Consider the following 22,768-nt stretch of genomic DNA (forward strand, 5'->3'; position numbering starts at 1 on the left):
ATCAAAGGAGCTTTATTAATTTATAGCAACCCTGCCCTTCAGATTAATGATTGTTAATCATTGCTGAACCTTATAGCATACCTTAAGTGCAGAAAATTATTTAAAATTATTCTACAACATTGTAAAACAAACTATTATGAAAAGTGAATAATCAATGACATAATAAACCGTATCCTCATGTTGTCTTGATTTAAACACTTGAATGAGATGAAATAAATCACACACAAACTGATCACTGAAGTTTCCACATAAACATTAACAGTCATGTTTCACACAGTATTTGCCTCTGTTAGTTTCCTTCGTAGTTTAAACATTTTCTCTTGTAAATAAACCACATTTTAATTCCAGTCACACTTTCGTTATACTTGTATGGAGCTCAAAAGCATGTTTTTCAAAAGTAAGTTTGAAAGAAGCCAGTCAAAAATGAATTTTAAAACATAAAATATTTAAGCACTTTTGTCAGTGGTAGGAAAATATATTCATTACAACAACAATATTGCCAGGAAATTAAAAGAACAGAAATTTTAAATAATTTAAAGCTTTACGCAACCTTGGTTTTGTACAAAGATCTTAAAAAGACAACACATACTAATGGTCTATAGCTTTCCTGTTCTTGAAAAATAAGAATAATATGCTTCATTTTTCATGCCATCATATTTTACTGTAAATAACCCTCGCAAAGAACAAAAAGAGCATCTCTAACATAAAGACAAGCCTTTAAACAGCTTTTTATTTCAATAGGCATGATATTCCACAATTGAGGTTCACTTCACATTTAGTTGGGCCATGAATCTTTTTTTAAACTGAACTTCAATAAAACAGAGATGGTCAAAGTACAGTAACTACAATCATACAAAAGAAAAACATACAATATGCAAATCATGATGTGAATTCATCTATCCACGCTAATGCTGGACAAATAGGAATAGGTTGTGTTTGTTTAGAAATGCATTAGGTTTTCTTTTTATCTTTTATCTTAAAAATGTGACCAAGGGAACCTAATGGCCACAGAACACCACACGAGCCTCCTGGCGTGTAATACCTCTATTCTACAGTAGATGTCGCTGTAAACCACCAGCTTCAGATTACAGCGCTGTTGTACTAGACTAGTGCTGTTCACCGTTCATTATTAACAGTCAAAGGAAACTTTATTTCCTTTATACACGTTTAACTGTATTATCAGTTTCCTAATGAATAAACTCCGTCCTGACTAATCTGAGGAGATGGGAATATTAAACATAAGAGAGCAGGTAAGCGTCAAGAAGGTTTTCGCTTTAGTTTTCTTCAGAAGCATGGTCAGGACATATCTAGTTTGTTCTGTGACATGTTGCCGGTTCCAGGTTGATTTTTAATATACTTAGCCTGGTGATACACACAGCTAGATAAAAACTGTCTCTGTAAAACTAGTTATATCTGTCTGTTCTCCTAATAGTGGCCTGCTGTCGAGTGAATGACGTCATTTCAGTATGATCTGCTGCTTTGATTTAGTCGATATAAAAAAAAAAATTTACTAAAAAAATTTAGTCGATATAGCTAGTAGAAGTGCATTTTGCATAATATATACCCTTGTAATGCTCTTGTGTCAAACCTTAGCTGATATATGGACCTTTTGTAAACAAGAAAGTGAAGATATTTGTCATTTCTTTTTCTCATGTAAGGTTTCATCACTTTTCTGGAAAGATTTGAGTTAATATTGTTTTTCTAAAGTTAATATGAACAGTAATTTACACATTAAGTATGTTGTTGGCTATTTTGAAAACCAGAACAAATCTTTAACAAATCTACTGTTAACTTTCTTATCCTTGTGGCAAAATTCTATTTTCACAAACGAAGACTTACTTTTATAGATTTCTTATGTGAAGTAGAACATTTAATCAAATCACTAAGAATAATTAATAACAAAAAATTTTTTTTTTTTGAAGAAATATGATGAGATCTTTCATGTACCGTGATTAATACTTGTTTTGGTGTTTTTTTTCTTTTCTTTGTTCTGTTCCTTCTTTCTTTGTTCCTAAAAAAGATATTTAAATGTATCTTTCTCTTTAAAAAAATGATCAGGAGAAATAAATGCAAGAAAACTTAAGTGACTTAAATAATAAAAATTAAAAATAGTCGATATAGGTTAATTTATGTGTGTATTCGTTCACCAGTGAAAATATTAATTTCTCTTCATTGCACATTTTTTGCATGATTTTGTAAGACTTGGGAAACACTTTACAATAAGGGTTTCATTAGTTAACTACTTTAGTTGAATGAACAGCACTTCTACAGCATTTATTAATCTTAGTTAATGTTAATTTACTAATACATTATTAAAATTAAAAGTTGTATTTGTTAGCATTAGTTAATGCACTGTGAACTACATGAACAAACAATGAACAACTGGATTTTTTAACTAACATTATTAATAAATACTGTAACAAATGTATTGCTCATCATTAGTTCATGTTAGTTCATATATTAACTAATGTTAATGAACCTTACTGTAAAGTGTTACCAAGACTTTTATGTTTACATAACTTTGACCCAAATTTAAAAAAAAAAAAAAAAAAAAAAAAAAAAAGTCTCTAAAATAGCAAAATCCCCATCTCCACATTCTAAAAATGCTGGGTTAACAACAACCCAAGTTGGGTTAAAAATGGACAAACCCAGTGGTTGGGTTAAATGTTTGCCCAACCTGTTGGGTAGTTTTATTTAACTCAACTATTGATTAAAAATGACTATATTGCTGGCTTAAAATGAACCTAAAATAGGTTGGAAATTAAAAATCATGCACAAAATTACTAGAGACAACAATAATAATCAAAAGGTAAACATTTATTAATAAGCTATTTAATAAATGTTTGTTTAGTATTTAATTATTATCAATTAAACTTATTAATAAATGTTCATTTATTAAACATTAATAAATGTTAATTTCCAACTTATTTGGGGTTCATTTTAAGCAACCAGCAGATATTTAACCCAACCACTGGGTTTGTCCATTTTTAACCCAACTTGGGTTGTTTTTATCCCAGCATTTTTTAGAGTGCAACCGGCATGGCCAAAATATTGACTTTTTTATATACATACATATATACTGTACAGTCCAAAAGTTTGGAACCACTAAGATTTTTAATGTTTTTAAAAGAAGTTTCGTCTGCTCACCAAGGCTACATTTATTTAATTAAAAATACAGTAAAAAACAGTAATATTGTGAAATATTATTACAATTTAAAATAACTGTGTACTATTTAAATATATTTGACAAAGTAATTTATTCCTGTGATGCAAAGCTGAATTTTCAGCATCGTTACTCCAGTCTTCAGTGTCACATGATCCTTCAGAAATCATTCAGGAAAGTTTTATTTCATGGTGACTTTAAAAATCACAATAAACCTGACAATGAATATGAATTAATTAAAAACACAATAATTTCCTCTCCAAACTTCACTGATCCTTCTGTCTGTCTCTCTTTTAGTCGCTCCTGGTCCAGGCAGTATTCAGCCAGAATGCTGAAATGGTGGAATTTTTGTTGGAACAGATGGAAGAAGTGGATGAACTGGTATATGGTTTTATCTTGTGTAATTTGAAGAAACGTCCTGATTCTTACAAATTTCATTACTCCTTTTACATCTTTGTAAGAATGCATAATAATTTCATATACCTGATGACTAGAATGCTGCAATACTGTATATTAAAATTATCGAGTAAACACACATTTTTCTTGGTATTAAAACTGTTTGTTGTTTCAGGACCAAGAATGCCGCACCGCCCTGCATGCTGCAGCGTATGTGGGTGGAGTTCATATCATGGAGCTCCTCATCAGTTCAGGTGACTTCAGGAATTTCAGCATATTAGAATGATTTCTGAAGGATCATGTGACACTGAAGACTGGAGTAATGATGCTGAAAATTCAGCTTTGATCACAGGAATAAATTACATTTTATAATATATTCACATAGAAAACATAGATTTTAAATATATTTCACAAAACTGTAATTTTTTTGATTAAATAAATACAGCCTTGGTGAGGATATGAGACTTTTGACCGGTACATTGTGATTTTCATTGTGTGTAAGTTAATCTTAAAGGGTTAGTTCACCCAAAAATGAAAATTCTGTCATTAATTACTCACCCTCATGTCGTTCCACACCTGTAAGACCTTCATTCATCTTCAGAACACAAATTAAGATATTTTTGGTAAAATCTGATGGTTCAGTGAGGCCTGCATTGACAGCAAGATAATTAACACTTTCAATGTCCAGAAAGCTACTAAAGACATATTTAAAACAGTTCATGTGACTACAGTGGTTCAACCTTAATGTTATGAAGGAACGAGAATACTTTTTGTGCCCCAAAAAAACCCAAAATAATAACTTTATTTAACAATATCTAGTGATGGGTGCTTTCAAAACACTGCTTCATGAAGCTTCGAAGCTTTACAGATCTTTTGTTTCGAATCAGTGGTTCAGAGCGTGTATCAAATTGCCAAAGTCACATGAACTATTGAAGTTTCAAAACACTTATGACGTAACGAAGCCTCGTTTACTGAAACTGATTTGAAACAAAAGATTCGTAAAACTTCGAAGCTTCATGAAGCAGTGTTTTGAAATCGCCCATCACTAGATATTGTTGAATAAAGTCATTATTTTGTTTTTTTTTGGTGCACAAAAAGTATTCTCGTCGCTTCATAACATTAAGGTTGAACCACTGTAGTCACATGAACATTGACATGTCACATGACATTTTAAATATGTCTTTAGTAGCTTTAATAGTAGCTTATATAATATAAAGTAGCTTAATTTGTGTTCTGAAGATGAACGAATGCCTTATGGGTGTGGAACGACATGAGGGTGAGAAATTAATGACAGAATTTTCATTTTTGGGTGAACTAACCCTTTTAAGTCCCCCTGTAGTCAATAATTTTATCCCTTAAAACTCATCTTTGATCACCAAAATGACACATTTAAACATTTTTTCCTGTAAAAAAAAAATTCTTAATGCCTTGAAATAGCTTGAATGTAACTCTACACCCTTGCTTCATTTAGTATACGCAGAATCATGAATATGCTAATTAGCCCCGCCTCCACTCACTCGCACAAGCTCAGAGATCCACTCGGTCAACTTACTGAAGTAAACGCTGCACAATGGTATCGCTCTTTACAACATCGGACACATGATGGTAATTAATATGATTAGCCTTTTGCTTGACTATGTTATCAAACAGCTAATAATGTGTTGCTAATGTTACACAAACCATGTTCCCATTCACCATCTCAGAGTCAGACAGCTGTCTTCTAATAATCAGTATCCTTAGAAATGCTTTGAACACCTTATCGTCAGTGGAGAAAGGCATATAGTTCATCATAACATCATTATTTACACCATACACCCGCTATATTGCCAAATCTACACAATTTTTTTTATCAACAGAAAAATATACCGGGATGACTTCTTGAGAATCTCCTTCTTCAGAGCACTCATGATTAATGATATGCTAAAGCCTGCCGGAACTTTGATGTGATTGGTTACAAGGCAGTTTGTGACTGCGACACCAGCGATTTCAAACCGCGGGTCTTTTTCACTGTAGTTTTAAATAGAAAATACTCAGCAATGGTGTTGATTTATGAATATGCACATTGTCTTAAAGGTGCCCTAGAATCAGAATTTGAATTTACCTCGGCATAGTTGAATAACAAGAGTTCAGTACATGGAAAAGACATACATTGAGTTTCAAACCCCACTGTTTCCTCCTTCTTATGTAAATCTCATTTGTTTAAAAGACTTCCGGAAAACACTCGGATCTCAACATAACACCGACTGTTACGTAACAGTCGGGATCATTAATATGTATGACCCCAATATTTGCATAATGCCAGCCCATTCGACACATTAGACAAGGAAAGGCAGAATTAACGGCTGGATCTGTGCACAGACAAGGTAAGCAAGCAAGAACAACAGCGAAAAATGGCAGATGGAGCAATAATAACTGACATGATCCATGATATCATGATATTTTTAGTGATATTTGTAAATTGTCTTTCTAAATGTTTCGTTAGCATGTTGCTAATATACTGTTACATGTAATTAAAGTTACCATCGTTTCTTACTGTATTCATGGAGACAAGAGAGCCGTCGCTATTTTCATTTTTAAACACGTGCAGTCTGTATAATGCATAAACACAACTTCATTCTTTATAAATCTCTCCAACAGTGTGTAATGTTAGCTTTAGCCACAGAGCATAGCCTCAAACTCACACAGAATCAAACGTAACCATCTAAATAAATACTTTACTCACATAATTCGAAGCATGCATACAGCATGCATGACGAACATCTTGTAAAGATACATTTGAGGGTTATATTAGCTGTGTGAACTTTGTTTATGCGATGTATATAGAGTGGAGAGCTCGTGGGGCAGAGGAAGCGCATCTCTTAAAGGGGCCGTGCTGAAAAAATCAGTGCATAGTTAATGATGCCCCAAAATAGGCAGTTAAAAAAATTAATTAAAAAAAATCTATGGGGTATTTTGAGCTGAACCTTCACAGACACATTCAGGGGACACTTAGGACTTATATTACAAATTGTAAAAAAAACAATCTAGAACACCTGCACCTTTAAAGCATGTTAAAATCACCAGATAGACATATGAACAACATTAAAAACTTGGTTTTCACCACAGGGGGACATTAAACAAAATATCGATTGTAGAACGTTTCTTCTTTCTGTTTTTGTCTTTGATGGCCTGTGGTTTTGTGTTTTAGGTGCTAATGTTAATGCTAAAGACCAGGAGTGGTTGACTCCTCTGCATCGGGCCGCTGCCTCACAGAACCAAGTATGAGAGGAGTTTTAAAATCATTTAGCTGTTGTGTTTCATGTGCTTCTCTCATTTTGTGCTGTTGTGATTGCAGGGGTCTGTTGGGCTGCTGCTGAGGAAGGGAGCGGAGGTGAACGCACAGGACAAGTTCTGTCAGACGCCTCTACATGTAGCTGCAGCCAACAGAGCGACAAAGTGCGTGGATGTCCTGCTTCCTTACATGAGCAGTATGAATGAAGCCGATCGGTTTGGGAGAACTGCTTTACATCACGCCGTCCACAGTGGACATGCAGAGGTGAGGCAAGAACTGACACTGAATATAGTGGACATTTCATTTGAGGAGTTATATGAAACTCTGGCTACGTCTACATTAACCAGGATACATCTAAAAATGGCTTTTTCGTTTCAAAATGCTCTCTGTCCACATTAAAGGTCCCGTTTTTCGTGGTTTTTTGAAGCTTTGATTGTGTTTATAGTGTGCAATATAACATGTGTTCATGTTTCGCGTGTAAAAAAACACAGTATTTTTCACATAATTTACTTATCTGTATACCGCTGTTTCCACTGTCATAAAAACGGGCTGATGACTTCCTTGTTCTATGAAGTCCCTCCTTCAGAAATACGTAACGAGTTCTGATTGTGCCAGCGGTTCCTGTGTTGTGATTCGACAGCAGTTTAGCGCATCTTGCCCGGAAAGGTCACGCCTCTTACCATAACGTGGAGATGCACGCGCTCAGTGTTATTGTAAACATGTCTTTAATTTTACCATATCAATTTGAGCCGGAATCAGACCCGGTGATTGGACTGCGGGATGAAAATAACAGCGTTTCGACGACATGGCGACAAACACACTCTACAAACGCAACTCTTGTGTATTCCTGTGGGCGGAGGTTAGTCAAAAAACTGTTTTAGTGACGTCATTAAAGAAGGAAGTAGGGGGATGTAGTCCAAACTGGCCGTTCGATGTAGGCGACTTCTGTTAAATAAAATATCTCGCTTGGCATTGAACTTTGAGCTTTAAAATTGTACAGATTTTTATTTATACTCTAACAACAACATTACACACTAACTAAAGTTTGAAACATGGGATCACGAAGAACGGGACCTTTAAAAGTCACCATGAAATGAAAATTACAATTCTTGTTTTTTTTATGGAATATGATTTATCCGTGCACATCATTGTTTTAAATTCATGTCCTCGTAATCTTGAATCAGAATAACTTCCCCTCCTTCTTGCAGTGACATCATTTCTCTGATGACGAGGGCGGGGCAACCTGTCACTCACATGAGCTCCACCAATAGCAAACCACAACCATCCAATCAATTCCCCACGTACAAAATCAAGCCCCGCCCTACATTTGTTCTTGTCCCAGAAGCCATTTCACTCAGATTTACAGCACGATAGAGAAGAAAAGACTATTGCAACTTCTGTTTCATTACAACTTTGAACATCTGAAAACACTTAAATCATCTTACTGCGCATGCATAAAACATAATTGGATGATAAAGAGAGACCAGACATAATAAAGCTCTCACTTTATTCTTTTGGCATAAAAATCTCACCACTAATTGTTTGCCAAAAGTGCTATCCGGAGGGGACTTTTGTTTAATGACCCTATGACGGGGTGTCAAACATAGGGACTCGAATACGGCCCACAAAGGTGTCCAATCCATCCCGCGGGATGATTTGAAATATAATTAAAAAAATATATAGATGCACTAGTACCACTGGTCATAAATCCAAATGTTTTTTTAGTTTTATTTTGGTCAATCTTTATTCCGGGCTTGCAAACAAAGTGCTTTTTAATAATTTCCCAAAATTTAATTTGTGTGGAAATATTTACGATGTCTGTAAATTTTTTACAAAAATCAAAATAGGTATCAATATAGGTGCATTACTGATAAAAAAATATTTAAAAAAGCATTATTTTAGTTTTTTAATAACTGCATCTGTAAAACCAAATGCAGTTTAAGTAGCAGTGTACTAGTTTTCTTGCAAATTAATTTGTTGTTTATATGGTTAATATTAATGCAACTATCAGTGCACGTTTTTTTTTTTTTATTCGGCCCGCACATGGTTATTTTTTTCCAATCCGGCCCTCAACCTAAAATGAGTTTGACACCGCTGCCCTATGAGTTCGATTAAACCATCAAAATATGAGGAAAATATTTTATATTTTTAAATATTTTAAATTTGAGGGAACAAAGCATTAAACTTGATTAAAGTGTTTATCTGACAAAAATTATTTGGCAAAAAAAAGGCAAATACAGCTACAGGTTTTATTCTACTATGCAAAAGAACTGCATAGAAAAACAAAAACCTTACAAGAAAAGCATACATATGACATAATCAGTTATTCATATTTCATTGGTTCTCTCTTGTTTTTGCATGTTTATAATATCTTTGTATGACAGCCTGGCCAAAAATTGATGTTGCACAAGTTTGACATTTCATTGTGTTATTATCACAAATAAAACAATAGACATGCACAACTACACAATATGCTTACAAAATCTTCAGTAAATTTTTAAAAACATTTTAATAAAGAGTGAGATGTCATCACTTTTGGTCACTACTTTATGATCAAAAACACAATTGCCCTCATGTTTTACATTTATTTTGTAGGAATGTAACATAAATATTGTAAAAAGTAACATTTAGCAACACTGTGAAAGTAAAGAGCAGACACAACAATGCCAATATAACCCGAGATAGTACGATTTGCATCACCATTTCGAATATCTCTGTCCACACTACAATGCGTATCCACTTTAGAGAGCGTCTTCATAACAAGATCAGCACAAAAACAGCCTCTCAGTGTGGACAGAAGGCGTTTGCACATATGCCCGGATTCATGTAGACGTAGCCTTCTTTATCTCTTAAACGTTATCAGTGAGGTTTGGATGTTATGTAACCCTTTGATGATGTCCTTAGACAGTGACCCTGCTCCTAAATAAAGGAGCCAACCTGAGTGCCAGAGACATAAAGGACAGGCAGCCCATCCATCTGGCTGCTCATCTAGGTATCTGGTCCTCTGAAGAAGCATATATATAGATTTCTGCTGAGAATAGTGTGTTATCTTATAGAGACTTGATTGTGTCTGATGGTCAGGGCATCTGGAGGTGGTGAAGCTCTTAGTCGCGGGCAGTGCTGATGTGTCCTGCAGGGATAAGCAGGGATTTACGCCTCTACATGCGGCGGCTCTTGGTGGGCACACTGAAGTGGTCAAGTACCTCCTGAAACATGGAGCACAGGTGAGCAATCATATCTTGACATTAGTGGGCATTTCTACATGTTACACCTACTAGTTTTGTCTAGAATATTAGCATATTTTTAATGTCTACAAGTACTTTAATTTAAATCAGTAGAACAGTTGCTTCTCATTAAAATGATGTTTTTATAATTATATTTTCTTTTTAAAATTATATTCATATTTTTCAATGCTTTAAAGGTGCCCTCGAATAAAAAATTTAATTTATATTGGCATAGTTAAATAACAAGAGTTCAGTACATGGAAATGACATACAGTGAGTCTCAAAACTCCATTGCTTCCTCCTTCTTATATAAATCTCATTTGTTTAAAAGACCTCCGAAGAACAGGCGAATCTCAACATAACACCGACTGCTACGTAACAGTCGGGGTGTACGCCCCCAATATTTGCATATGCCAGCCCACGTTTCCAACATTATAAAAGGCATTAGACAAGGGCAGACAGTATTAACGTCTGGATGTGCACAACCAAATCATCAGACTAGGTAAGCAAGCAAGAACAATAGTGAAAAATGGCAGATGGAGCGATAATAACTGACATGATCCATGATAACATGATATTTTTAGTGATATTTGTAAACTGTCTTTCTAAATGTTTCGTTAGCATGTTGCTAATGTACTGTTAAATGTGGTTAAAGTTACCATCAGTTATTACTGTATTCACGGAGACAAGAGAGCCGTCGCTATTTTCATTTTTAAACACTTGCAGTCTGTATAATTCATAAACACAACTTCATTCTTTATAAATCTCTCCAACAGAGTAGCATTAGCCGTTAGCCACGGAGCACTATCAAACTCATTCAAAATCAGAAGTAAACAATATAACAGTATACAATACTCACATAATCCGACGCATGCATGACGAACACTTTGTAAAGATCCATTTTGAGGGTTATATTAGCTGTGTAAACGTTGTTAAGGCACTGTTCAAGGCAAGTGTGAGCTCTGTGGGCGTGGACCACGGGATTTAAAGGGACCGCAGCATAAAATCGGCGCGTTTATAATGATGCCCCAAAATAGGCAGTTAAAAAAATTTATAAAAAAAAATCTATGGGGTATTTTGATCTGAAACTTCACAGACACATTCAGGGGACACCTTAGACTTATATTACATCTTTTAAAAACATAATCTAGGGCACCTTTAACTTCCGTACTGTGTAGTATTTCAGATTGATTTGATGGGGGTGGAACATGATAGGATATGATATTATTGGTTAATATTGTTTCTCATGTAGTCTTAAAGTGCCCCTGTTATGCTTTTTGGGATATTATCTTTAATGTAGTCTGTAATAGAGCTGTTTGTGAATGTAAAAGGTTCAAAGTTTCAAAGATCAAAGTGCAGATAAATGAAGTTTTTGGGGTTTAGAGAGACCGAATTCTTGATCAAACCGTTTCAGACACTGAGAGAAAAGAGCTGATGCTAAAATTGATATTATGAGAAAATTAAAGTGTTTTGACCTTGAATGCATGTAAACCTGTTTTAGGAGACACCAAAAAAATAGGTACTTTTAAAAACAGCAGAATAGTAGCACTTTAATTGAATCACTGGAAAAAGAAGTTGTTTCAGAGGCAGAGAAGGTTGTTATGTTGGGATATAATATTATTCAAAGTGTCAAACCAAATTTACTTAAATGGCTAGTTAACCAAAAAATAAATATTGTGTCATTATTTACTCACCTGTATGACTTTTTTCAACTTTACTGCAAAAGAAGATATTTTAAAGAATTTTTAAAATGTTTTTATTCATACCAAAAAAACTCTGGGTTCTAATAATTTGTTCGACAGAAGAAGAAGTGCATACAGGTTTGTAATTACATGAATGTAAGTGATGACACAGTTTCATTTTTGGGTGAATTATTCATTTAAGGTTTCGAAGGAAAAATGTAACCATACTGTATGGTTTTTAAAAAAATTGGTTCTTAATTCCAACAACATCAGACAGATTTTTCTTTGGAGTAATGTGCACTTATGAATAGTGCACTAAATAGAATCAAATTTTATTTCTTTTCTCTCTCATTAGATTGATGAAGCAGATGGTTCTGGTAACAGTGCTCTCCACATGGTTTGTTATGCTGGGCAAGAGGTTATTGCAAGTCAGCTGGTTAACTGTGGTGCCAGTGTTAACCGTTCAAACATACGTGGCTGCACACCGCTGCACCTGTCTGCCGTCTCCACTGACGGAGCGCTGTGTCTGGAGCTGCTGGTCAATAACGGGGCAGACGTGAACATTCCGGTCAGGAGACATGAACCCAAAACCAGCAGATGGATATTGCGGGGGTTTTTGTTCTCTGACCTTTCTTGTTTTCCTTTCAGAATAAAGATGGGAAGAGTCCTTTGCATATGGCCGCCATTCAGGGACACTTCACCCGTTCCCAGATACTCATTCAGAATGGTAAGGCTGAGCACAAACCATAAACTTTAAGACCTTAAAAGGTTAGTTCACCCAAAAATGAAAGTTCTCTCATTAATTACTCACCCTCATGTCATTCCGTAAGACCTTCATTCATCTTCGGAACACAAATTAAGATATTTTTGATGAAATCCAAGAGCTCTCTAACCCTTCCATAGACAGCGATTTGATTACCACATTCAAGGTTCAGAAAGGTAGTAAAGACATCGTTAAAATAGTTCACGTGACTACAGTGGTTCAACTTTAATGTTAAGAAGTGATGAGAAAACATTTCGTGTGCAAAAACAAAACAAACTTATTCAATTTCTTCTCTTCTGTGTCATTCTCATATGCAGTTGATGTAGTGAACGCAGTGCAGCGGTCCAGGTTCTATGTCAGAACACCGTCTCATTATTGTCAATTCTGAGCCGGCGTTCTGACGTAAATACTAGGGATGTAACAATATCAAAATCTCACGGTACAATAATACCTCGGTATACCCGATTTTTTGCTTCATTTCATGCTTCAGTCATAGTTAAGCCGAGTTCAGACTGCACGATTTTCAAAGTAGTCGGGTCACTGTTCTTTTCACACTGCATGACTATCTTGGCCAGCATTCAGTCGCTGCTGTGTTCACACTGCATGATGGATCGGCGACAGAAGGTTTCACACTGCATGACTTTACAATAGGAAGAATCGCCGACAACTCTGTCTGGCACGCAAACTACGTTTCACAACCAAACACACGCGAGATGTGACAAGAAAACAACGCGATATCGCGTGTGCAAGACCGGAGTTCTCACGTGAGACTGGGATTATTATTAAAAACGGTAGAACGCAAGAAGCTTGCAATACGAATTGCCTGTGCGCTGATTTGCAGCGAAAACAAGAAAAAGAAAAGAAGAATATGAAACGTTTAGAATATGAAAAGCCATGCTTGCTGATATTGTGGTCTATAACTCCTCCCCGAACTCCCCGCTGCTCTGTATCTTGCTCTCTCATTGGCTGTCGGTCATCGCCGATGTAGTTTTCAGTCAGAACACTTTTCACACAGCAGGATTTTGAATCACCGACAGGTCCAGATATTTAGCATGCCAAATATCTCACGGGCGTCGGCGACTCGTTGGCGATTCTCTCAGATCGCGTCTTTGCTCATTCACACTGCGTTATTGTCATTTGCGTGAACGAGCACCGATTTGCCTGTGATTTCGGGCATTTGTTGGCGATTTCTCAAAACCTGTCGGCGAGCCAAAATCGGGGCTAAAATCGTGCAGTCTGAACTCGGCTTTAATGATATGCTAGAGTCCGCCGGCATGTTGACTTGATTGGTTATAAGGTAGTTTGTGACGTCAGAAACACCAGCGATTTCGAACTGTGGGTTTGAGACTGTCTTTGGTTTACTGCAGTTTTAAGGAGAAAATACTCAGCAATGGTGTTGACTTATGAATTTGCACATGGTTTGTCTTAAAGCATATTAAAAACACTACATAGACATATAAACAACATTAAAAACTTGATTTTCACCACAGGGGGTCTTAAAAAAAAAGACAAATGAAGACTTGGAAAAAAAGTGCTATAGGTGTTCACCCAAAAGTGAAAATTCTATCATTAATTACTCATCCTCATGTCGTTCCACACCCGTAAGACCTTCGTTCATCTTATCAAGAAGATATTTATGATGAAATCCGATGGCTCAGTGAGGGCTCCATTGACAGCAAGATAATTAACACTTTCAGATGTCCAGAAAGCTACTAAAGACATATTTAAAACAGTTCATGTGACTACAGTGGTTCAACCTTAATGTTATGAAGCGACGAGAATAATTTTTGTGCACCAAAAAAACAAAATAATGACTTTATTCCACAATATCTAGTGATGGACGATTTCAAAACACTGCTTCATGAAGCTTTGAAGCTTTACGAATCTTTTGTTTCGAATCAGTGGTTCGGAACGTGTATCAAACTGCAAAAGTCACGCCCCCCAGTGGTGAACCATTGAAATTTCGAAACACTTATAACATAACAAAGGCTCGTTTACTGAAATCATGTGATTTTGGCGCTCCGAATCCACTGATTCGAAACAAAAGATTTGTAAAGCTTCGAAGCTTCATGAAGCAGTGTTTTGAAATCGTCCATCACTAGATATTGTTAAATAAAGTCATTATTTTGTTTTTTTTGGCGCACAAAAAGTATTCTCGATGCTTCATAACATTAAGGTTGAACCACTGTAGTCACATGAACTGTTTTAAATATGTCTTTAGTAGCTTTCTGGACATTGAAAGTGTTAATTATCTTGCCGTCAATGGCAGGCCTCACTGAGCCATCGGATTTTATCAAAAATATCTTAATTTGTGTTCTGAAGATGAACGAAGGTCTTACGGGTGTGGAACGACATGAGGGTGAGTAATTAATGACAGAAATTTCATTTTGATTAGTGACTTTAAAGGTACATTATATGGTACATATTTGTCAGTTTTTGTACATATATATTTTTCTGTCTGGGAACCCAAAACAAAGTACATGCAGAAAAACTGAACTGAGGAAAGAGAAATCAATCCCAAGTCCTGACAGCCGGCGAATAGGACCAAAAATACAGCATACAGCTGGTTTTCAACAAGGTTTTCAATGGTATCATTTATACCTGCAAATATTAATGGAACCGTCACAAAGAAAGCAAATTCTGTCACCATTTACTCTGGTGCGTTTTAAGCCACACATACACGGGTATATAGTTTTTCTCCCTTCGTTTAAAAAAAAAAAAAAAACGCATCCACACAAGCACGTTTTTTTTAAATGCATGAAAGTGCAAAAACACGCTATAAAACGCCGTTAAAAGCCATGTTGGCCAATCCATTAAGCATTTTATTACTATTATTATTATTATTATTATTATTATTATTAATTTCATAAACCAGAACAATGCAATGAGACGTAATCATTCAAAGTAAAAAAAAAAGTCATAAGCAGTGACCTGTGTATTATTGCATTCTGACACCTCTGTTCTGTAATATAATGGAAGAAACTGTGCATGTATCTGTATACATGTTATAAGCCCTGTTAGCACAGTTATGAGCAGCAATATTTTGGCTGCGTTCGTCATTTCACAGACGCACCTCATATAAAAAAAGGAGATAGCAGTGCACACCCCGATGTCACTGGCCAAAATCTCCAGAATGTCCCTTTCCCCTTATACCACCTGCCTGCCAAAGTGGCTTTCCAGTTTGTGCTGCTGAAATGCAAACTGAGAGCCACCATCATGCTTTCTGGCTTGTAGTTTATTTGTGACAAACATAACAATGGTCTTTGTAAGGTTAAAAGAACTGTCAATCTTGTAATATAATTCTTTTTTTTTTTGGTTTTGTTTTGTAGGTGCAGAAGTGGAGTGTGTTGATAAATCTGGTAATGCTCCTCTTCACGCCGCTGCTAAACATGGTCACGAGTTGCTCATCAGTATACTCTTGAATAATGGTGCGGACGTGGCCAGGTGTGTCTTTACAAAACTATTTAAACACAGACTCCTCGAGTAGAACATACACTTTAGAGTTCATATCCACTTTGTTCGTTTCTCCCCTCCTTGACATAACCAAACGCAGCTGGTGCAGTTCGCTGGCTTAGGACAACTCAAAGACGGACCAAAATTATATACATCATGGCAGGAGTAGATTTAAAAGTATGCCCGTTTTTTATCCGATTTTTTTCATGAAGTGGGGTGGATGGACTACAGTACAAGCCAATGCATTGAAATTGATGGTATTTCTGATGCTTTTAATGTTGCCAACAGTATACGACAACACCAGTGACTGAAATATGGCACACATTTTCTTTAAATCGGTGTAAAATCAATGTGAAATCCATTTAGCTGGCATGTTTCTGGATTCATAAAGTTAAAGGATTAGTCCACTTTTAAATAAACTTTTCCTGATAATTTACTCACCCCCATGTCATCCAAGACATCCATGTCTTTCTTTCTTCAGTTGAAAAGAAATTAAAGTTTTTGATGAAAACATTTCAGGATTTTTCTCCTTATAGTAGACTTCAATGGGCACCAAACAGTTGAAGGTCATAATTAGTTTCACTGCAGCTTCAAATTGTTCAATACGATCCCAGATGAGAAATAAGGGTCTTACCAATGAAACCATCGCTCATTTTCTGAAAAAAATTGAAAATTATATAAGTTTTAACCTTAAATGCTCATCTTGAACTAGCTCTCTTCTTCTTCTTCTCTATTAGAATTCTGGCAGTGTAGACGCTGCTAAGTGTATTACTGCCCTCCACAGGCCAAAGTTTGAACTAATTGTTATATACTATTGAACTAGCATATTGCATATAAAAATTAGTTTAAACTTTGACCTGTGGAGGGCAGTAATACGCTTAGCAGTGTCTACACTGCTGGAATTCTAATAGAGGAGAAGAAGAAGAAGAAGACAGCTAGTTCAAGATGAACATTTCTGGTTAAAACTTATATAATTTTCAATTTTTTTTCAGAAAATGAGCGATGGTTTCACAAGATAAGACCCTTATTTCTCATCTGGGATCGTGTTGAACAATTTGAAGCTGCAGTGAAACTAATTATGACCTTCAACTTTTTGGTGCCCATTGAAGTCCCCTATAAGGAGAAAAATCCTGGAATGTTTTCATCAAAAACTTTAATTTCTTTTCAACTGAAGAAAGAAAGACATGGATGTCTTGGATGACATGGGGGTGAGTAAATTATCAGGAAAAGTTTATTTAAAAGTGGACTAATCCTTTAAGGGTTTGGTCTGTATTTTCTAGTATTTTAAAATTTAAATGTTTCTATAGAATGACTTTTGGAATGAATTTAAAGTAATTATTGGCTAAAGCACAAATGAGATGGTTTAAATCTTGTCATATCTTCGGCTTATCTTGAGAATATATTTAAAAAATATTAAAGTTCTCATTTAATTATGTAATTATGCTTTTACAATTACCGTGTAGGCGAGGCATTAATGGGATGACTCCATTGCACTTGGCGGTGTTTTACGGATTTTCAGACTGTTGTCGAAAGTTACTCTCCTCAGGTAAAAATCATACACATATACAGTGTCTAGTAGGGGACATTTGCATTATTAATTTTGCAGATACTTGTATCCAAAATTATGTACAATGCATAATGTTTGTCTAGTATTGTATGTTTGTCTAACAAATATTTCCTGTCAGCAGGGTTTGACATAAACACGCTGGACAGCCTGGGAAGGACATGTTTGCATATAGCTGCTTCAGGAGGGTATGCTAAATGGTTACTATGAAGTAGTTTGTAAGTTGTATTTTAGTATACACTATTTTGGTATTCATACTTTTTTTTTTTTTCCAATTTGTTCACTGACAGAAATGTTGAATGTCTTAAATTGCTGTTGAACAGTGGTGCTGATTTAAGTAAAAAGGACAACTTTGAAAGGTAAAATCTTTATTTGTCAATAATAATAATTCTGTTATATATTCACATTGTGAATCTTGTGTACATATTCAGTGGGGTCCTTAAGTATGAGACCACTAGGGAAAATTCTCCTGTTAATTATACCATTACAAATTATATTTTGTAATTCGCTACATGCACTCAAGTTGCATGTTCAAAACCTGATGATCTCAGCATAGTTTAAGGAAATTACAAAGAGCGTTTATGTACTTAAATACAAATAAGGGAAAATTGTCAATGTCATGAATTTGCTTACAATGTCTCAGTGACCTAGAAAGATCTTTCATTTAATCCTTTGCAGGTCTCCATTGCACTATACATCAGTGAATGGCTCATATCTGTGCACAGTGGCTCTGGTGAAAGCTGGAGCTGATGTTAATGAACTGGATCTGAATGGATGCAGTCCACTGCACTACGCAGCTGCTGCCCAAACCTCACATAGGTATAAAACTTATCACACTGCCAGACCCTTGTATTTTTTCACATTTTGTTATAATGTTGCAGCCTTATGATAAAATGCTCTCATTTTTGTCACATTAATCTACACTCCATACAATTTTGTGAGAGAGCATGTATTTATATGACATCCAATCAAATTACCTCATCTCTCACAGTCAAAACTGACTGCATCCACACAAGCAGCGTGCATATGATAGGTTGCGTGCAAATTACGTTGCCTTAGCAAATCACGCTACATTACTGCCGTTCTCAACAATGTACCTTTGTAAAACATTTTTATCAAGCTTGTATGTTTATGTTCAGTTATTTCACTTTAATGGCAATGAAAAGGACCTATTAATTGCCAATAAAGTGAAATTACTGAACCTAAACATATGAGCTTGATAAAAATGCTACTTTTAGAAGAAAATTTCAGACGGCACTTAAAGGCTTTTGAAGTCTTCAAATAGTCTATAGACACAGACTGTGCATAGAGATCGATTTAAGACTCAAACTCTCTTCTATACAAAAACATAGCCTACCCTGAGTTCTTGTTTTTAATGTTGATAATATATTATATGAGCAAGAATGCAATTTTTCCTGAATATCCACACGATTGCAAACATGACACTGATTTAATATAAGAGTTCAACAAACAAAAGGGTCATATTAAGGGATTTTAAACATTTTAAACACAGGTTTCTCAGTATTGTTTGCTCTTTTTTGCAACGAATTAGTTCCAACGAATGCCACAGCAGAACTGCAACATGTAGCGATGTTTCGTGAATAAATCATGTAAGTCACTGATTCAGTTACCCCAACAGCCAGTTGCTTCCTTACTGAATGAATGAATGACTCGATGACTCACTCATTAAGACAGTGACTTACCGCCACCTACTGGTTCTTCTGGATTTACTTTGTCTCAGTTTCATCTGTTTCTTCATATAATCATAGACAGATTCAACGATGGTGGTGAGATCAGATCTCAGTGTGGAGCACCGGCTCCTGACAGACTGCTCCTGCATACAAAAATCTCACTGGAATATTACAATTAATGGCAAAATGAATGTTTGTAAATGTAAACTGATATTTCCTACTGACACACTACAGCAAGAGATATAAATAACTGCCTTAAAGGTGCCCAAGAATGCTTTTTCACAAGATGTAATATAAGTCTAAGGTGTCTCCTGAATGTGTCTGTGAAGTTTCAGCTCAAAATACCCCATAGATTTTTTTAAATTAATTTTTTTAACTGCCTATTTTGGGGCATCATTAACAATGCACTGATTTACACTCAGCGCCGCCCCCTTAAATCGCGTGCTCCCTGCCACACGAGCTGTCGACTATATTACAGCGCATTTACAAAGTTCACACAGCTAATATAACCCTCAAATGGATCTTTACAAGATGTTCGTCATGCATGCTGTATGCATGCTTCAAATTATGTGAGTAAAGTATTTATTTGGATGTTAAAGTTTTATTCTGAGTGAATTTGAGGCTGTCCTCCGTGGCTAACGGCTAATGCTACACTGTTGGAGAGATTGAAGAATGAAGTTGTTTATGCATTATACAGACTGCAAGTGTTTAAAAAATGAAAATAGCGACGGCTCTTGTCTTCGTGAATACAGTAAGAAACGATGGTAACTTTAACCTCATTTAACAGTACATTAGCAACATGCTAACGAAACATTTAGAAAGACAATTTACAAATATCAGTAAAAATATCATGCTATCATGGATTATGTCAGTTATTATTGCTCCATCTGCCATTTTTTGCTGTTGTTCTTGGTTACCTAGTCTGATGATTCGGCTGTGTGCAGCTCCAGACGTTAACTGGCTGCCCTTGTGTAATCCCTTTCATAATGTTGGGAACATGGGCTGGCATTATGCAAATATTGGGGCGTACACCCCGACGGTAACGTAACAGTCGGTGTTATGTTGAGATTCGCCTGTTCTTCGGAGGTCGTTTAAACAAATGAGATTTATATAAGAAGGAGGAAACAATGGGGTTTGAGACTCACTGTATGTCTTTTCCATGTACTGAACTCTTGTTATTTAACTATGCCAAGGTAAATTCAATTTTTGAATCTAGGGCACCTTTAAAATCATTCTTTGGGGTGAAAATACTAACGTGCCTAAGACTTTTGCACAGTACTGTATATATATATATATATATATATATATATATATATATATATGTAGGCCTATATTTCAGTCTGAACATGAACAGCACATGCAAATAATGCAGCGAGTAGTGAAAACAGCTGTGAAAATTATCTTGTGCAACAAAAATGCAAACAGTGCAAATGATTATAAGAAGTAATTACATAGACGAAACTGAACTCTTGGCTGCATCAGTTATCTCCGTTGGAATCAATTCCACCAGGAAATTGTGTAGAGACGTATGAAAACATACATTTCAATGCCTCATCCGATGTGTACCACTGTTTTATACTTGTTTTTGATGTGTTATGCTTTATCAGAGAGTGCTATGGTGCAAATCTGTTATTTTGTGTTTGTTTTCACACAAATATGCATGCATGAACGCAACTACTTTCACTTTGAGTTTGTTTAAATTTTCAAAGAAACATGGTAATTGGTGGTTCAAAAGCTGGCACACAGTTCTGATCAGGAGCCACATTGTCAGCCACAGCTGCTCCTCTAAGAGCTCCCAAACTGTGGATCTCTTACACACATGATCCCACTGCATGCAAGTTATTCTTCACTGTGAAGTTGAGTTTTCTCTCTCCAGACTATCACATATGCCTCAGACAGAGCCAAGTTGGCCTTCATAATTACTTTTGTCCGGTTGTGTTCAGGAGTGGGGTGTTGCTGTCTGGAAGGCTGATGTTGAGTTCTGTGAAAGTTTTCTTGGAGTTCAAGGAGTAGATGAGTAACATCTTTGAATGCTCTTAATTTTAAAAAGGAAGGCTTTTTGAAAGCTTGCTGCACTTTGCCAGGGTTAACAGTCTGTAGCTAATTGAATTCAGAATCCTGGTGGCAGCAAATGAAGTCAGTTGTCACGCTAAAGTGGTACCCCCGGTCACAAGCCCATCACTCCTTCCTTTCCACCTAATGTCTATGCCGAACCAGAGCACATGCACCAGCCCAGCTGTAAAACTGACATCAGTCTTCTCAGAGGCACTTCTCCCCCTCTCAATATCCTGCTCCCAGTGCATAGCCTTGGACAAGTATTTGGCTGATTCTCTGACAGACAGTGCCATCCGTGCATCTTCCACAGATCCAAGGTTGAAAAAGGTTGGCTTGCATTCCTGCATAGATAATCTGTATGTACTGTATCGGCTGTTAGACAATCAACTCTTTGTCGAGGTGGAGAAGAGTTTCTTCATGCTCTGTCGTTCCTGGGTTCCTGGGGAGGGAATTAACTTAGACCCTTCTAAGGTAAGGGCCAACTCTGACTGGCTGGCTCCTGGATCCCGCAAAACCCTTCAGCAGTTCTTGGGGTGTGACAGTTTTAATTTTCAGCAATTTTTTTCTTCATTTTAGCCAGCTAGGTGCCCCCTTATATGATTATCCAGAGACTTTTCCATATGAGGCAGACCCAGTGGGCTCTTTTCTTCGTGTGCTTTGACTTCGCCCATGCTTTCTCAACTTGAGGCACATGGGGGGGCACTCTGAGGGTCATTCATTCCTGTGTCTGCACTGCAGACTCTGCAGAACCTACTGTCCTCCGCTCTTAAGCCGCGTTTCCACCACAGGAACTCCCCCCAGGAGCTAGGACTTTGGGTACTCTGTGTGTTTCAACTGCAGGAACCAGGGTCTAAATAAAGTTCCAGGTAAACATTTTCCCCTCAAAAAGTACCTGCTTGCGAGGTAGTACTTTTTAAAATTCAGGAACGTTCAGGGGTAGGACTTAGGTGCTGAACATGCTGATTGAACATTTTATTTCAACCACCATTTTTAAAAGTCTGTTGTGGTGCGTGCAGTAAGAGTTGTTTGCTAACTGGAAAGTTGCCTGTAGTCCCTACGTCACCGGACTTAGACTGCTATGGAAACGCAATCAGCAACAGGACTGGGGGAAAAAAGTTCCTAGGACAAATTGTTCCGAGTAATTTTGGTGGAAACGAGGGACAAGGAGAATGCTGGCTGCTGTCCATCAGTGATTTTGGTGGCTTGCCATGGCTCAGGACATTTGTTGGATTATGGCAGCCTGCTCAGTCTGTTTGCAAAATAAAACCAACAGTTCTCTTCCTGTTGGTTTGCTCCAGCCCTTCCCCATCTACTCCTGTCCTTGGTCCCATATTGCCCTGGTTTTTGTCATTGGGATTATCCCATCCAGTGGGAGTATGTTGATTTTCACTGTGGAAGATCCGTAAACTTCATGCCCTTTCCTAAGCTTCCCCATGTTAAGGGGACTCTGACATGGGGACCCTAATTTGTCTCCAACTTATGGAGGAAAATTCTGCCATCAGATTG

The 22,768-nt window shown here is 36.5% G+C and overlaps 1 protein-coding gene across 5 annotated transcripts in view; it reads left to right on the top strand.

The window, feature by feature from the left end:
* Window positions 1-1,083: 1,083 nt before the first annotated feature.
* ankrd52b (ankyrin repeat domain 52b) overlaps window positions 1,084-22,768 on the top strand; it is a 42,784-nt gene continuing 21,099 nt past the window's right edge. For all 5 annotated transcript variants that reach the window (XR_007182185.1, XR_007182186.1, XM_048173008.1 and 2 more), the window contains exons 1-14: window positions 1,084-1,250; window positions 3,461-3,544; window positions 3,735-3,813; window positions 6,747-6,817; window positions 6,894-7,094; window positions 9,735-9,822; window positions 9,912-10,054; window positions 12,092-12,304; window positions 12,385-12,463; window positions 15,829-15,943; window positions 17,416-17,498; window positions 17,641-17,704; window positions 17,807-17,875; window positions 18,195-18,335. Coding sequence is in view for 3 of the 5 variants with exons in the window: in XM_048173008.1 (XP_048028965.1) it covers window positions 1,224-1,250; window positions 3,461-3,544; window positions 3,735-3,813; window positions 6,747-6,817; window positions 6,894-7,094; window positions 9,735-9,822; window positions 9,912-10,054; window positions 12,092-12,304; window positions 12,385-12,463; window positions 15,829-15,943; window positions 17,416-17,498; window positions 17,641-17,704; window positions 17,807-17,875; window positions 18,195-18,335 (1,457 nt within the window). In the remaining 2 variants the exon portion in view is untranslated. The remainder of the gene's footprint in view (window positions 1,251-3,460; window positions 3,545-3,734; window positions 3,814-6,746; window positions 6,818-6,893; window positions 7,095-9,734; window positions 9,823-9,911; window positions 10,055-12,091; window positions 12,305-12,384; window positions 12,464-15,828; window positions 15,944-17,415; window positions 17,499-17,640; window positions 17,705-17,806; window positions 17,876-18,194; window positions 18,336-22,768) is intronic.

This window comes from Megalobrama amblycephala, linkage group LG21, assembly GCF_018812025.1.
Source record: "Megalobrama amblycephala isolate DHTTF-2021 linkage group LG21, ASM1881202v1, whole genome shotgun sequence".
NCBI classification, from domain to species: domain Eukaryota; kingdom Metazoa; phylum Chordata; class Actinopteri; order Cypriniformes; family Xenocyprididae; genus Megalobrama; species Megalobrama amblycephala.